General features: G+C 40.6%; 1 protein-coding gene across 5 annotated transcripts in view; it reads left to right on the top strand.

The window, feature by feature from the left end:
• The window catches only part of erbin (erbb2 interacting protein), a 53,281-nt gene that overhangs the window by 15,951 nt on the left and 21,700 nt on the right, over positions 1–15,630 (top strand). For all 5 annotated transcript variants that reach the window (XM_078272245.1, XM_078272244.1, XM_078272247.1 and 2 more), the window contains 5 exons: positions 11,651–11,845; positions 12,172–12,289; positions 14,006–14,084; positions 14,220–14,309; positions 15,534–15,590. In XM_078272245.1, coding sequence (XP_078128371.1) covers positions 11,660–11,845; positions 12,172–12,289; positions 14,006–14,084; positions 14,220–14,309; positions 15,534–15,590 — 530 coding nt within the window. In that variant the 5' untranslated portion in view covers positions 11,651–11,659. The remainder of the gene's footprint in view (positions 1–11,650; positions 11,846–12,171; positions 12,290–14,005; positions 14,085–14,219; positions 14,310–15,533; positions 15,591–15,630) is intronic.

Here is a 15,630-nt window from a genome sequence, read left to right as displayed (position 1 = left end):
ATTATAATCTTCAATAGGGACACACTGAGTGGAAAAATTATGCAGAAAGTATTGTTTCATTTTACTATTCCATGTGTCCGTTATCATTGGTAATCTGATACATCCACTGCTTGATGTGCAACAACTGAGTTGGGTATGAGAGTATCCCACACTGATATTGTTGGATGAAGAACTAGGATGGCGAATATTACAAATACAGGCCTTCACAACACAATCTTTTGTCTCCATCTATCCCAGTAAAATAATCATTCATTCATAACTTAGCTGTTCTATGTCATTCCCTTTCCCTAAGATATGAAACAAAGATAAGCAAAGCAAACTCTGTTTTAGTGTGATCAAAATGATTTTAATTCTAAAAGTTTTTTTTTTTTCTTCATATTTATGAATCAATTCATCATTGTGCCAGAAATAGCTTGGTTATACACAGCAGAAATGCCAGGGTTGCTCTACATATGTTCTACATAGTAGCATTTTATTACTAAGTGAATTATAGGACAGACTGTTACACAGCTTGCACGAAAGGTCGAAAGATAAACATGCTTATTAATCACCTCGTTGCATTGTAGCGAGGACATAACCTTAGGAAGTGGACTGCCTTATGCCTAGTCTTATTGTTCTCTGGGGGATCCATTATATCTCCATAACCTTAGCGTTGTGAATCATGAACAAATGAAGTGGAAAATGGACCGAATTTTTTTGCCCTAGGCCCATCAGTGTATAAAGAAATAACGTGGGAATTATTCATTAGAGTAATTATGATAGTCATCTCAAAGGGAATCGAAATGAAGACGCTCTGGATTTAGAATACTTGAAATCCACTGCACTGTGAGCCAGGCTGAGTGTGCAGAGTGTGAAAGTCTGAGTCAAATGTATTGCATACAATTTAAGTTGGTTTCAATTAGATGTGATGGCTAAATGAAAGGGTTGTTGGAATATACACGCTCCATTTCACTTGATAAGAATATTATCAGCTTTGCGTGCTACGTTTTTCATAACCTCTTTAAAGAACAGCCGGCCTTTATACACCATTCAGCAACACCTATGTAGGATGTGCCAACGTAAGCATCCATCTAAGAACATGTCTGTAAATGTGTTGCGTATTGTTGCTTACTGGTAATCCATTTTGTATTATTGGCATTTTTCACAACCTTCTTTTCAGGTTTTTATCAAGAGTAATGAATGGTAAATCATAATGAATCAATACAGAATATAATGGAAAGCCTAAAAGCTATCCAGGAAACCAATTTTAATTGAAATTTCTAGTTTTTTTCATCTAGGACAACACTTGGAATTAAACAACTGAGGTATGTTCAATATTGTTTGTACATTTGTGAGACAAACGCAAAGCCGCGCTTGCTCGAACACAACGTCAGCATTCTAAACACATAGCCTAGTGGACCTAGCCCGGGCAGGGGGCATGTAGCTGTGCGTCATTGTGTGTGGGAGGACCACAATGCTGGGTATTGTTGGAAATTGTGGAACGGAGTGGCTTGACAGCATATTTTCTTTCTGTGAATACTGAGTATATTTACATTCTTGATTTCTTTTAAGCATTTCCTCAAGTACAGCAGATAAAGAAACCAAATACTCAATTTTTTTTCTTTCTACAGCTTCAGCTTGTTTAGTGCATGTGCATTTGAGGCACAGTGGCCATTTGCTGCAACAATAATACAGTTTTGTCCATTATTTTAAAAGATATGAATTGCAAAGCCATACTTAAACATATTCTGATATAGAGGAATGTGTGTAGGTTACAAGTAAATGTTCAAATAGATACAAGTCTCGTTGTTATGATGAGTTCAGTCTATCAAAGCCTGCTGTCAGCTCAGAGTAGAAAATTGGGAAGATGCTGTAAAAGGGCACTTTGTCTTTGTCACAGATCGGATTACTTACCCTCATTTCACCACAAATTCAAAGAAAACAATCATGTTTTTGTTTTCTAGAGTCACGCAAGACCACTGAGAACTAAGAACACTGGTGAGAACCAAAACCAGAGGGAGAGCAAAACTGGAACTTCAGGTTCCACTAAGCTGCATACTCCTGCTACAGATACTGACAATGCGGTTGTCTTTCAACTGTAATTCCAGACGTCGTTTTCTGTTGCTTAGTTTTTCTATACATAGGTTGCTTCCAATGTTTTAATTATCAAGCCCTACTGATATGTCAGCTAGCAAAATGCCAGCATGGTATCCGCCAGCAGTGGTTAAATAAGAAAGAAGGCAGGGATATGTGTCTAAACTGTGTTTGGAACTGCAAGGTTTAAAGAGAATGGAGCATGGAGACATGGCCCTGTGTGTCTTAGTCAGTTGTTGAACTGTTGTCCTCTTAACTCAATATACCGCTGCATTATTGAGAAGCAGCAGTTCTCCTGTTGTGCAAGCTGTAGTTGAAAGTTAAGCTGTTAATGAGGCGCCTAGAGGAAAGACCTCACTCGGGACTATGTTTTACACTGCTCTTTAGTATAGAGATGATCCCACCCTTCCACCACCACTACACACATTTTTTTTTCAACTGTACTTAAAATTAAAGACATTTCGCTAAAAATGACTTTTACGAATAATGTAATTGAAAATAGTTCTTTTGGAAGTTGTTGACGTTTGTTTTTTCCTGTGTGTTGCATAACCTGTGGACTAGGAACATCTCAATGGGATATAGAACTACACCATTAGTCAACATCTACTGTATGTCTCCTGTGTAAAATTTGCCAAGTGCTTATTCATTCTGCACTCTTATGTGTCAGCATGCACAAGTGTATTTTTAAAATATTTAACAAATCTCAGAGCAATCTTAAGAGTACTGTAAATGGAAACCTTATAAAGATAGAGTTTTGTTTGCAAACCTAAGTGTTGCATTTCACAACAGTATGGTATCGTATTATGTGGTGCGCTCATGGTGAAATATACTTGTTGTTGTAAAATATGCTGCCTAAAGATTGTGTAACTTGACATTTGTATTATTATGTACTAACCCAGAAAATGATTATTGTGTGAATCCCGCTTGGATGAACAGAGGAATCTAACTTTTCTTTCCGCACTAAGTTTTGAAGTGTCGGTGATTAATAAAGGCGATCTCCGTGGTTAAGGACATGATCCCATTTGAAAAGAGTTAAAGCTGCATTATAGGAAGGGTGAGAGAACAAGCCTATAGCCCGTTGGCACTCCGCCCTGCATTGAGGAAGTGACTTTTTCTTTCCTCTTCCTTTACAGACGGAGGCAATTCAAGTGTATCCCACAGGCTCAGCAGGCTGTTAATGTTGTTTTTTTTTCCCTGCATTGTTTTTGTTGCCATAATCTCTAATATAAAATTTCAGCTGTGGCCCAGCAATTCTGTAACCGTCCACTGCAATCTGGATCAAAAGCTCCTTTCATAAGGCGAGAGCTAGCCCGTACTAATCACATTCTGCCATATCAACCAGACAAGTACTATTTGCTATAAATAACACAATACTGCTTGCTACTGTCAAATGCTGCACTTTCGTTTCCGCTTAACCCTTTACAAACACACACAAACATACATGCGCACACAGACACAACAGGGTTACAACAATACCTGCTGGGCCTATGTTGAACACATGCACCCTTTGGCACCTTTTTACCTTTTGTCTATTATTTCATGTCTTTACACAACTCTACTGGCTGCTCATGGGCTTTGAACAACCCAATGAGGTAGACTAGACATAAAGTGGAATTGGTGTTTTTGTTTATCTGTGTTTTTTGCCCCCAAATGCTCCTTCCAGGCAGCGCTGCCTGGAAGGCACTAGGATTAGGCAAGAACGCGTCACGTGGGTCTTTTTTCTCCAGAAATTCACAGCCAGACTGTCATGGCGGCTTGTTCAGAATACGATCTCGTATTTTACTAAAATAGTTCACCGAAACGTGTTTCTGAAATCATTTTAAGCGAGAAATAGGCCGTGCAGTTGCTGAATCCGTCTTCATTTCAGATCGACAAAGGTCAGTTTAAAAGATTTTTGTCAGATTTTGAGAGGCTCATCCACTCGGCATTTCCGGGTGAGTCCCGACTGCTCTGTCTCCGACTGAACATGTCAGGTCGGCCAAAATGAAGGCCGACGGCTCACTCGGACGGACGACGGCACGGAACACACCGAACAGACTCGAGTCACCGACCTCGCCAGACGGTCTGACGGCCGATAATCGGCTCTGTGTGTCAGCGCCCTTAGGGTTAGGTGCCTTGGAGGCAGCGGTCGCAGCGCTGCCTGGAAGGAGCATTTGGGGGCAAAAAACACCATTGAGCGGTGTTTTTGAAGCAGAGACACATTAGAAACTACTAATTTGTTCCCAACACATTCTACTGGATAAACCGAAGTAGGCCAGTGAGTGCTTGTTGGCCACTGTGGGAGCTCTCAGTGACCTTTGGGAAACACACACAGACATCTCAATCTCCGTCTGTCTCTTTCAGAGTTTACTTTCAATAACAGGTCTCTCACTTTGACCACAGGACCACCTTTTGTTGAGCCCTTTGTATAGCTCCTTCTGTATTTTATCAGTCAATACTTTTCTACATAAGCAGTTGAGCAAGTTCAGCTGTGTGTTTTGTGCATGATTTCGGGGGTCGGAGGAGAGCCGATCCTGCACTTGACCATAGTCTCCATAGCAACAGCACTGACCCAGGAGGCACTTAAGTTACAGGGAGAAAGGTTGTGACAGGGAAGTGGTTTCCTGGCTCTGACTGGGAGAATAAAGTGTGAATCTGTGACTGGCCTGCCCTCTGGACTATTTCATTCAGTGTTGCACAGAGGAAGCCACATTGATCATTGTCAGGCTGCTGAGTCACATGTCCAGCATTCACACATGCCCACACATTTAGAAATTTCTGAATAAATGCTGGTGGATTTTTTTTTTTTTTTTTAGGCCTTTTAACAATTTCACGGTTATCAGGCCAAGCTGTTACTAGCAAACTGATTTGAGTAAATGTGCTGCTTAAATAAGTAGGCTAAGAAAGAAAATCTCAGCCAAGAGCTTAACATGTCTGTCTATTGCATGTCTTGAACTTCTTTAGTCCAAAAGTCAAATGCTCTTGATGGACTAAAGCTGGGTGAATGTAGGCAGTCATCATTCCGATAACATGTAGGTCAGTGGATAAGCCTATCTATGTTGAAGGCAGCGCGGGTCTCATTAGTGTGCTGCCTTCCAGATCAGCAAGACAGACAGACAGCCGAGCAGTGAAGCAGTTCTCCAGCCCATTTCACTTTCTCTTTATTCTATAAGAAAGTTTCCCTACAAGTAAAGTAAAAACATTTTCCTGGCACAAAAGAAAAGGAGTACAGAAACCGTAACCAAAACTGGCATTAGGTAGGTAGGAGATTGATGTTTAACACTGGTGCTGTGCTTCACTCTACCAGCAGTTTATAGAAACATCTTCCATAAACAGTGTGTTGTGCATTATGCAAATGTTACCAGGTGTTAGGCATGGTTTAAAAACATATTTCTATATATATCTGTTGATTTGTATGTTGGTTATGACCTTATGGTTATAATCTCTGATCTAATTGGAGCAGCTGAACTTCCTTCTGTGAAGAGTGTTTAATTTGGAGGACTGTAGTTCCAAATTGGCAAGTCTACTGTTTACCAGTTATCTTACTTGGCATGTTGATGACATTGTGCAACATAGTTATAATAAGTTTGTTATTGTCAACAAAGCCCCCAAATTGACCAAAAACCAACAATGTTTTAGCTCATCTCTCAATACTTTCTGACATACGTGCCCAGTCTGTGGCTCTCAGCCCCAAGCCCATTTGTTTCTACTGAAGACATAAATCTTTAAAAACAATGAATTTATATATACTTTCATTTTTATTCTAAATAACTTCTTAAAACAGATGGGCACTGTAGTTTTTAGCAAATATTACTCAAACAGGAGTAAATTGTGCATGTGTGTATGGATTATTACAAACTTGGTGCTCGAGTGAGTTTTTACGGCCCCAGTATGGTGTACTCAAAATAACTACAGTACTGCCATGTTCATGGTAACGAGGATGTGTCACCCAAAGTAACTCATAGATCTATTTTTAATAGTTTTAACAGTTGAGCTCTATGGCACACACTAATAACCTCAGATTTTGACAACCTCAGACAATCAGAGTTTTGGTTTCTCAGACAATACTTGTTAGTAAGAACAATTCATTGTGAGTTTAGGTCTTTGCATAGGAATTGCTGACAATAAGAATATTATTATTTTTCACCAGATGTATCCTTTTAGTTACAAAACCTGGCAACCTATACTACCAAAACTGGTTTATGGCCAAATGCCTTTCCATCAGACATTTCCATCAGTCTCAGCTGCACTTTATGTTTAGTGCTAATTGCAAATATATCATGATAAACTAAAATGCTTACAAGTAAGTAATAAGTAAGCATGTTAGCGTTGTCATTGTGAGCATGCTTATGTTACCATTTAGCTCAAAGCAACTCTGCACCTAAGTACAGCCTCGCAGAGGTACCAGTGTGGCTTTAGACTTTCATATTTTCTGGTCATTTAACATTATTAGATCCCATTCGTGTGAGAGTAAATTCTTCTACCATCTTTATCATTTTTACCACATCTAGTCTCCTCTTTCTTGATTTGCTCTTGCTGCTTTATATATCTCTCTCCCACAACTTTTCTCATGACACGTTATCTGCTCTTCTTCTCTTGCACAACTCACAATAACCTACACCTACCCCTTTTCTCTGTTATCCTACATCACACTGCCTCTTCTCCCTTTTCTCCCTCTCCTCCCATTGTGAATAGCATGCGTCATCAATATGCTCAGTGCTTGTTACTCGGGGTGAATGGAGCCAAGCCCTCTGTTATCCCCTCTGGTGATCGACCAGATTACTCGGAGTATTTATACATGAGCTGCCCTCTGCTATAGCAAAAAGTGTGTGGGAGGCTGACTGCCTCTAGGTTGTGCATACCTCATGTGAGTGTGGGCGTGTGCACACATGCACCCATTTTTATTGAAATGGAGTTAGAGGGGTGGCTGAGCAGTCAACTTTGGACAAATTTGAAAGTTTCATTTGGAAACCTATTGAGTGTATATCTCTTTTGATCTTTTTTTTTAGTATCATGACTAATGTCGTGGCTGGTTATTAGGTCATATTTTGAGTAGCTCCAAAAATAGTCTCACCTACTTTGCCCTGTCCAGAAAAGGCATCTCTGCGCACACATGCAAAATATTCAGAGAATATATTGGCTTGCATAGTTCCTTTTTAACTTTTAGCAACCACTAATACAAACATGTGGGCACACCCACACATAGTCTGCAGTGCACTGTACTAACAGTGTAGGTCAAGGCTATCACAATTTTACAGCTCAGTTACACAGTCAGGATACACAGTGAGTGAAGGGCTCAGAGATTATGTGCTGTTGTGGCGCTCAGATTAAGACAAGGGGGAGGAAAAGTCACATTCTCCACATGCTCCGAGGAACAAAGCCTCTGTTGACCAGAACGCATTCCATAGTGTACTGTACTCGGTAAAAAGGCGTCTGTGTTGACCTTGAGTTCTAAAAATGATACATACTGTACATCCCTGTAGCAAGTTAAAGGACAGGTTTACAACTCCCCTCCCATCCATCCCTTAAACCCCCAACCAGATTGAAAGCTGAAAAGAGTTTCTGGCTTTTATAGATGGCTTTATTTTGCGGTAGAGGGAGTTTTGGATAAAAGTAGTTAAGGATTTTCCAAAATGATGACATGGCCTACTTCTTTTTGCATTTTTATCCCCGCCTTCGACCCAAATGAGGATACAGCATACCCACGATAATGAACAGCTTGTTTTGCCTTCCTATGAAAATTCTTCCCACAAGAAAAATGGTAATGGGAAGCTATTTACAACACGTCTGGCTTCACTGCGACGTTATTTCTTTTTAGTGAAACTTTTTTCACTAAAGTACAATTCATAGGTCATATGTGTAATCAATTGTGTCAAGCACTTATTCACTGAATGGTGACTCTTTGTCAGCTGTAGTCTATATGCAAATCTGAGAACACGTTGACAGCACAATTCTTGTTGGAAATAATATGATTTTGTGTGCATGATGCAACCCACGGCTGTTTTTGAAAGGTCCTTCTACAGAAGTGCCTCTCCACTGAAGAGCTCTTATACATTTACTGATACTGTTGGAAAGCGTTGGCTCACTGTGGTCTCCTTTTAGACCTGGGGGCTATTTCACAAAACCTAGATAGCAGATTCAGCCAGGATTTCCCAGTTATCCTGGATGACTTAAGCCTTGAATCGTATTAATAATCCTGGAGCCTTTTCTGTTCACTCAGCAGTGGTTTTACCTTATTGTTATCAGCCTGCATTTAAATGGGTAGGCCTACATATTGCTGTTCAGTTAAATACTGTTTATTATTTTAACATAGTGACCATTATTTAAAAAAAAAAATATTCATTGGTGCTGTTATATTGCTGTGTGAAGAATGCTGTTTATATTGTTGTTAGAGTTTGGTGAATATATTAGGCTACAGCAGTTGTTGAGATAATTAGAAAAGGCTGATAAAGTTGCAAATGTGTTTTAAATGAAGTCAGTGATGAAGGGCAGTAGGCCTATATACAGTCCTATACACATGTTTCTATAATGGTTCTAACAATGGCAGACTGGTCACTGGTAATTATCTTCATAGTTTCTAGATTTTAGAGTCCAATTTCTTCAGCTTCTTTCTTTTCTATGTCCATATATACGAAGAAGCAAAGCATATATGTGAAGAAGCTAACTCGGCCGCTATAATAAAACAGCGAGAAATTGCGTGGGCAACCAACGGACTGAATGATTCTTCACCTGGAACGGTACACTGAAGTCACGGTTCGGTTCATACCTCGGTTCAGACATTACGGTTCGGTTCGGTACAATGGAGGGAAAAGCAAAACAAAAATGCAGAAGGCAATTTTTGTTGTTGTGTATGTCTCAGGCTGTACCACCTAGTGTCATCCAGTCTCTCCCCTGAGCTAGCTGCAACAGCTTGAAGTGTATGAAGTAAGATGTAAACAATAAGTACCCTGCATCATCTCCAGACTCCATCTGTAACTTGTAAACAAAATAAGACAATCAGCTAGTAGTGTGATATGGGAGACAAGCGCTGCTCTCATATGTGAATGCACAGAGCAGGGGTGTTAAAAGAGCAGCTTCAGTTACACAGAGCAGTTGACGAGTTTTGGTGTTAGCGTCACACGCTAACGGCGAAGCTAACAGCTAACGGCGGAGCTGACAGCTAATACCGGAGCAAACGGGCCTGGAGGCCGTCCGTGTTTGGTTGTATATGGAAGGGACTAGTTTGCTTCGTGTGGACTCACTGGACCAACTGACTTGACATGTAGGTGGAGCTCGGGAGCTTCAGAGCTAAGGGCAGGGCTACAGATTAGGTGTCCCTAAAGAACCGCGTGTCTAACAGTAGTTCCGCATTACATTAATTTGCACGCAAGTTTTATTTATTTTTATACCGTGTATTCTCCGTGTAAATTCATGTACCGAGATGCCGTACCGTTTCGGTTCAATACGAATACATGTACCGTTCCACCCCTAGTACGCATTCAGTCGATCCGCGATACTTTCTCTCGCTGTTTCACTACAGCGGCCGTGTTTCTTACAAATAATGTGTTTCACTTCAGCAAACTTCCATAGGAAGCTGCGGCTTACTCGGTGTGAAGTATATGCACAATGCGTATTCTCCATTTTAGCATCAGTAAATCTGTGATCAAATCGCAGTCTGTTTAAAGGAACACGCCCACTTAGTGGGACTTTAGCTTATTCACCGTAACCCCCAGAGTTAGACAAGTCGATACATACCCTTCTCATCTCCGTGCGTGTTGTAACGCTGTCTGACGCCCCCAACGCTAGCTAAGCCTAGCACAGATCATGCAGGTAACCGGTTACAACTAGCCTTCTACTCCGAATAAGTGACAAAATAACACCAACATGTTCCTGTTTACATGTTGTGATTTGTATAGTCACAGGGTGTACAAATAACAAGGTCACTATGCTTTTACTATCTAGTAATTGTTGACTCTATTACTCCAACTCTGAGCGAACTCCAGGCGAACTCTCTGCTCCTCACCACGGGGCCTCAGGTGCTGCTAACAAATCACTCCGCCCAAGTAGCAGAAGTAGCAGTGCTTCGCCTTTCTGAGAATATAGTTCTCAGTTTGTATACGGTTAGAAGACGGCTGCGTCTCATATGATATTATTTGTACACGCTGTGACTATACAAATCACAACATGTAAACAGGAACATGTTGGTGTTATTTTGTCACTTATTCGGAGTAGTAGGCTAGTCGGAATCGGTTACCTCCAGGATCTGTGCTAGGCTTAGCTAGCGCTGGAGGCGTCGGACAGAGTTACAACACGCACGGAGATGAGAAGGGTATGTATCGACTTGTCTAACTCTGGGGGTTACGGTGAATAAGCTAAAGTCCCAATAAGTGGGCGTGTTCCTTTTAAGGAAAGCTGTAAACGCGCATCTATCCGAATTACTTCAGCCTGGCTTGACCTAGTCACTCCTCCTCAGCCTGGCTTGGTCGTCGTAAAATGCACCAAGCCACGATGCACAGATTAGACTAGGTCAAGCCTCGCTTTATCAGTTAATCTGGATTTATAAATTATGCTTTTGTGAAACATCCCCCTGATTCCCCAAAAATTAGACCATTGAAACGTTTAATAAAACAGTAATGTTAAAGGCAAACTGTAAACCTATTCTTCACTTAATTTTGCCCATTATGACAGTTTACTTAACTCCTCCATCGTAAAGATTTAGGAGAGACGCAGACTTCGGCAAGAACAAAGTTGATCATGGCCAGTAGCACAAGCCTCCTACAGTATTCCAGGAAATTTTAGTTCATTAGAAATCAACCACTTAAATACTGAAAGTGAAAAACACAGAAAGTAGTCCCATAGAATAGAATGGTTTAAAAAGACAGGATAGTGTTTGTTGTTGGGAGGTCGTATGTAAAATGTTATAAATAAATGACAAATAGTCATAATAGACAAAAATATTAGACTAAGACACAGGTTGACAAATAGCAAAGTTTCCTTTTTTAAAGAAGGACCTGAGGTTTTTGGGGATGTGTTCACACCAAAGTAATGGCTGTTTGATCAGATCCCCTTTCCAAGTATTTGGGTCTGATGGTTACACTAGGTGTCGTATAACATGTATCACTTTAACTCTCCATCCTGAAACTACCTTGTTGCTCTCTAATGGGTGGCTGCTCAGTTATTAAACAGAATAGATAAACTGCCACATTCTGTTATGGCCTGCTCATGCATTCGTTATCAGTAAATATTTGGCATTTGTGATGTAATTTCTTCCTCATCAAAGCTTGAGTCATTCTCCACGTGTTTTTGAACACAGGCTGCTGACAATGATCTGCACTGTGGAAGCAATATTCTGTGTTCTAAGAATGTTCTAAGAATTAAGTCTGACAGGTGGTCATGGTTGAGATGCACTGATCAGATATCAAAGTCAGAGTGTGCGTCACGCGTGTTACTTTTAAACTGCACTAAAATCATTACATGTGTAACCTAGAAGGGATTAAAAAAAAATAATCGGAATCTGCACACTCAAATCTGAAGTGTGAAAGTAGCTCTAGACATATGTGGACCACTCAACTCCTGATGCTCTACCCCCTTTACATATCTCTCTGTTTTCCCTCTCTAGTGCCTGAGGATGTCCAAGCGGAGCTTGTTTGTTCGCCTGGTGCCGTGCCGCTGCTTGCGGGGTGAGGAGGAGGCGGTAACATCGCTGGACTACTCCCACTGCAGCCTGGAGACTGTTCCTAAGGAGATCTTTAGCTTTGAGAAGACCCTGCAGGAACTCTATCTCGATGCCAACCAGATCGAGGAGCTGCCTAAAGTAAGGCACACACACTGATGTATAGAAGCTTTATATTTCCCTATGTACGCCATCTACAACTTCTAAAACCTTTGAACTACATGATATCATTACTTATGAGGCCACTAAATATTGACTTGCTGTATGTCTAACTAGTTTATCTCTTATGAAAAGCTTGCATTGAGCACTGTTGACAACATTCATATTCATTAAGACAGAAAAGCCTTTGAATGACGCAGTTGAACTTTTGAGACAACTACTTAAACATCTACTATTCTGTGTTTTCTTCTTCAACCATGTGCTTTTTGATAATAAAAACGGTGTTATCTCTTCTCTCTCTCCACCAGCAACTGTTTAACTGCCAGTTACTCCACCGACTGAGCATGCCAGATAATGACCTAACAGTGTTGCCAACAGCGATCGCAAACCTCATCAATCTCAGGGAGCTTGATGTCAGCAAAAACAGTAAGCAAAATGACCACATATGTTACTGTATGTCTTTAGTTTAGAAGTATTTTTGACTGGCAGGTTAAATGAGCCATGGAAAACTGCGGCATTAGATCAAGTTGCTAAAACCTGATAACTGACCACAGCCACTGGCTCAGTGCCCTGTGAAGTTCAAATGCCAATTGTCCTAGTTGTCCTTGTGTTGTCGTGACTGCATCAGTCAGTGAAAGAATAAACAAAATGACATTGCCATGAAAGAGTTGCATGAATGATACCATGTTTAGATTGCTTCCAAGATATTCTGATATGAAATGCCACTGTAGGTTTATTTTACCACAAGAATGCGTAGAAGAAAACACCTTAGGACCTAAGTTACGCATCAACTTCCTTTATCAATCGCGTAAGGCTTAGGTGCTTGATAAAGGAGTTGGACAAGCCAAGACCTGCAATATATTACGCTTGTCTTCATAGCACAGAGTAGCAGGGACAAAACAAAGCTAGATGGAGCTCCTTAGAGCTGGTTCTCCCACAAACTGAAAGTATCTGTACAAGGCGCTCAACTCAAAGTGTCTTTTCAGTGGTTTCATAGAGTAGGAAGTATCACACATTTGTCAAAGTGCGACATTTACCTCTTTGAAGATACACATTCACACTGTTGATCATGAGGGAGAGCTTTGTACTAGAAGTCCTTTCAATGTTGCCTGTTTGATAAAAAACGTTCCGCTGTCAATGTTCTAGTATGCCATTTAGAACAAGAAACAGCTGCAAACTAAACAATCTGAAGGATTGACAGTTCTGTATTTAAGCCCAGCTGCACATAGACTCAGTCAGGTTACTGTGCTATTTTAGAAATGTCAGTATTTTCTTAACATCCTGTTGCATATTCATCACAGACGGTTTTGCTTCAAACATGTTGTCAGTATTTTAGCATTAACGTCACTGTAACAATGTTAAGCACTGTGAGCTGAATGAAAGTGGTAACACTGCAGGTTACTGCATAAGATGGTTGATCATCATCATCATCACTATATAACCTTGAAGCTAAGCAGAGCAGAAAAGGAGTATGCATGCTCAGCAAAACCCTTCTGTGGATAGAGCAAGGTTAAAAAGGTAGTTCTAATATAAATGAATGAGTGCAGAGACAGCCTAGATTAAACACATGTTGAAGGATGTGGTGGTGTTGTCATGAACCAGAGCTACATGTGCCGTGTTGACATTAAACGTAGCTTATCCTTCTTCACCAAGCACTCTGTGCTAAGTGTTTTGGACACAAAACAAAGTGGGTTGAAATAAACCTTTAGACTTGGTCACATTCCCTTTTTCGCAGTTCAACACATTGTGGATGTTTCATGAGACCTTGCAGACTATCGCTCACTGGTCCTTTTTCTTCTTCCTTTCCTGCTCTTTCATTATGTCACCTTGAGCGCTCGTCTCTGTGGTTGTTTAGAGAGGAAAGGTGCAGAGCCACTTTTAATGTATCTTGAGCCTTCCTGCTTGTACTCACAATCCACGGAGTGCTCAATGTCCACCTGTGTTTAACGTTCACAAAGCTTCTCCTACTAAACACGAGCCGCATCATCGATCATCTTTTTGGTTTTTACAGGGGTCATTTCTTTTGTGTCAGTGGTAATAAAACGGTTGAGATACAACATGCAGATGTTGAATTGATGGTTGTCGTACCTTAAAACCTCCTAATGATATTTATTGATTTTGCTGTTTGCTATCTATCTCTAGGTATCCAGGAGTTTCCGGAAAACATCAAGAATTGCAAAGTCCTAGCTATCGTAGAAGCCAGTGTGAATCCCATTTCCAAGTGAGTACTGCCCACCCTCGTATAATAGCTTTTCACCATTGATTAACTCCATTTTGGTTTAATGTTGTTAACTATTCTGGCATTGCAGCAGCTGTGTCTGAGTGATGTGATTCATGTTCCTGTATGTGTTTTCAGGCTCCCAGATGGTTTCACCCAGCTCCTGAGTCTGACGCAGCTCTACCTGAATGATGCCTTCCTGGAGTTCTTACCAGCCAGCTTCGGCAGGTCAGTGTGTTCTCCGGATTAGATCAGGATGAAATGGTTTCTGAACAGTACAAACATTACACTCAGGCTGCTGATTGTGGTATTGAGTGTATGTTTTTGTGTATGAAATGACGATGTGAAAGGGGATGCTCGTATTGAAGAACCTACAGAGAATTGTTTAGCTGTCCATTGTGCAACTTTACTGTTTTGGGTTACTCTTACCGCTCTCCTAGCGTCGTTTTCGGACACAGCAGGCATCGGTTTTCCCACTGTAAAACCCACTGTACACACTACCTGCTTAGGTAGACAGTAAAGGCAGATTGGAAAGTTAGTGACTAGCGGGTGAACTTGGTGGAGCATTTAGCAGCTAAATAGCCAGATATTTTCCAAAACGTTGTCATGTAGCTGCACACTATAGCAGGTTTATTAGAAGATAAGACAGCGGCGGCAATTGTGGCTGTTGCCGTGGCTTAAAAATCCATTCCACGTAATACTGCTGTGAGGTAGAATGTGATAAAGGTGTCTAGTAGGTGTCTAAGTGCTGGACTATTAAGTATGACAATAATGGTGCAACCTAACAGTCAGTTACAATAGATATTAAAATGATATTTGCAAACTCATTAGGGAAATGAAGGTAACTACAGTATGAGGATCAAATCTTAAAGTGCTCATATTATGCTTTTTTGCTTTTTCCCTTTCCTTTATTGTGTTATATATCTTTTTTGTGCATGTAATAGGTTTACAAAGTAAAAAAAGCCCAAAGTCCACCCCAAAGGGACTTACCATCTCCAACAGAAAACACTGTTCACAAACTGCTCCAAACAGCTCTATTGTAGTCCAGCCTTTACTTCTGTGACGAACGTGCGTCACTTTGTAACACACGTTATAATGCTCGCCTAGCTGCTAGCATAGCACGCCCTCATACTCTGCTTCTGATTAGCTAGTAGTCCTTACCTAGGTACTGAGCATGTGCGACTCCCAACAAAGATGGAACAGAAGTGAGATGTCTCACTCTGTAGCTAAAACAGAGAGCTCAACACACACTGTGACAGAGGAGCTACAGCAATGTGCAGTACAACAAAAACATGGTGTTTTTTGAAAATTAAACTGTGTAAACCTATTCTGATATAACCTCTAAATACAATTTTGAACATGAGAATGAGCACTTTAAGGCAGTGTCATTTAAATATCAAGGGTTGTTGTAGTACTTAACGATTATGACATTGGCTTTCTACTTGTTTGCAGGTTAACTAAACTACAGATCTTGGAGCTGAGGGAAAACCAGTTAAAGATGTTGCCAAAGTAAGTGGTTTTCTACTTCATGTTTTCCAAACATTAAATA

Source organism: Sander vitreus, chromosome 16, assembly GCF_031162955.1.
Source record: "Sander vitreus isolate 19-12246 chromosome 16, sanVit1, whole genome shotgun sequence".
Classification (NCBI taxonomy): Eukaryota; Metazoa; Chordata; class Actinopteri; order Perciformes; family Percidae; genus Sander; species Sander vitreus.
This window is presented reverse-complemented; position numbering and strand designations above follow the sequence as displayed.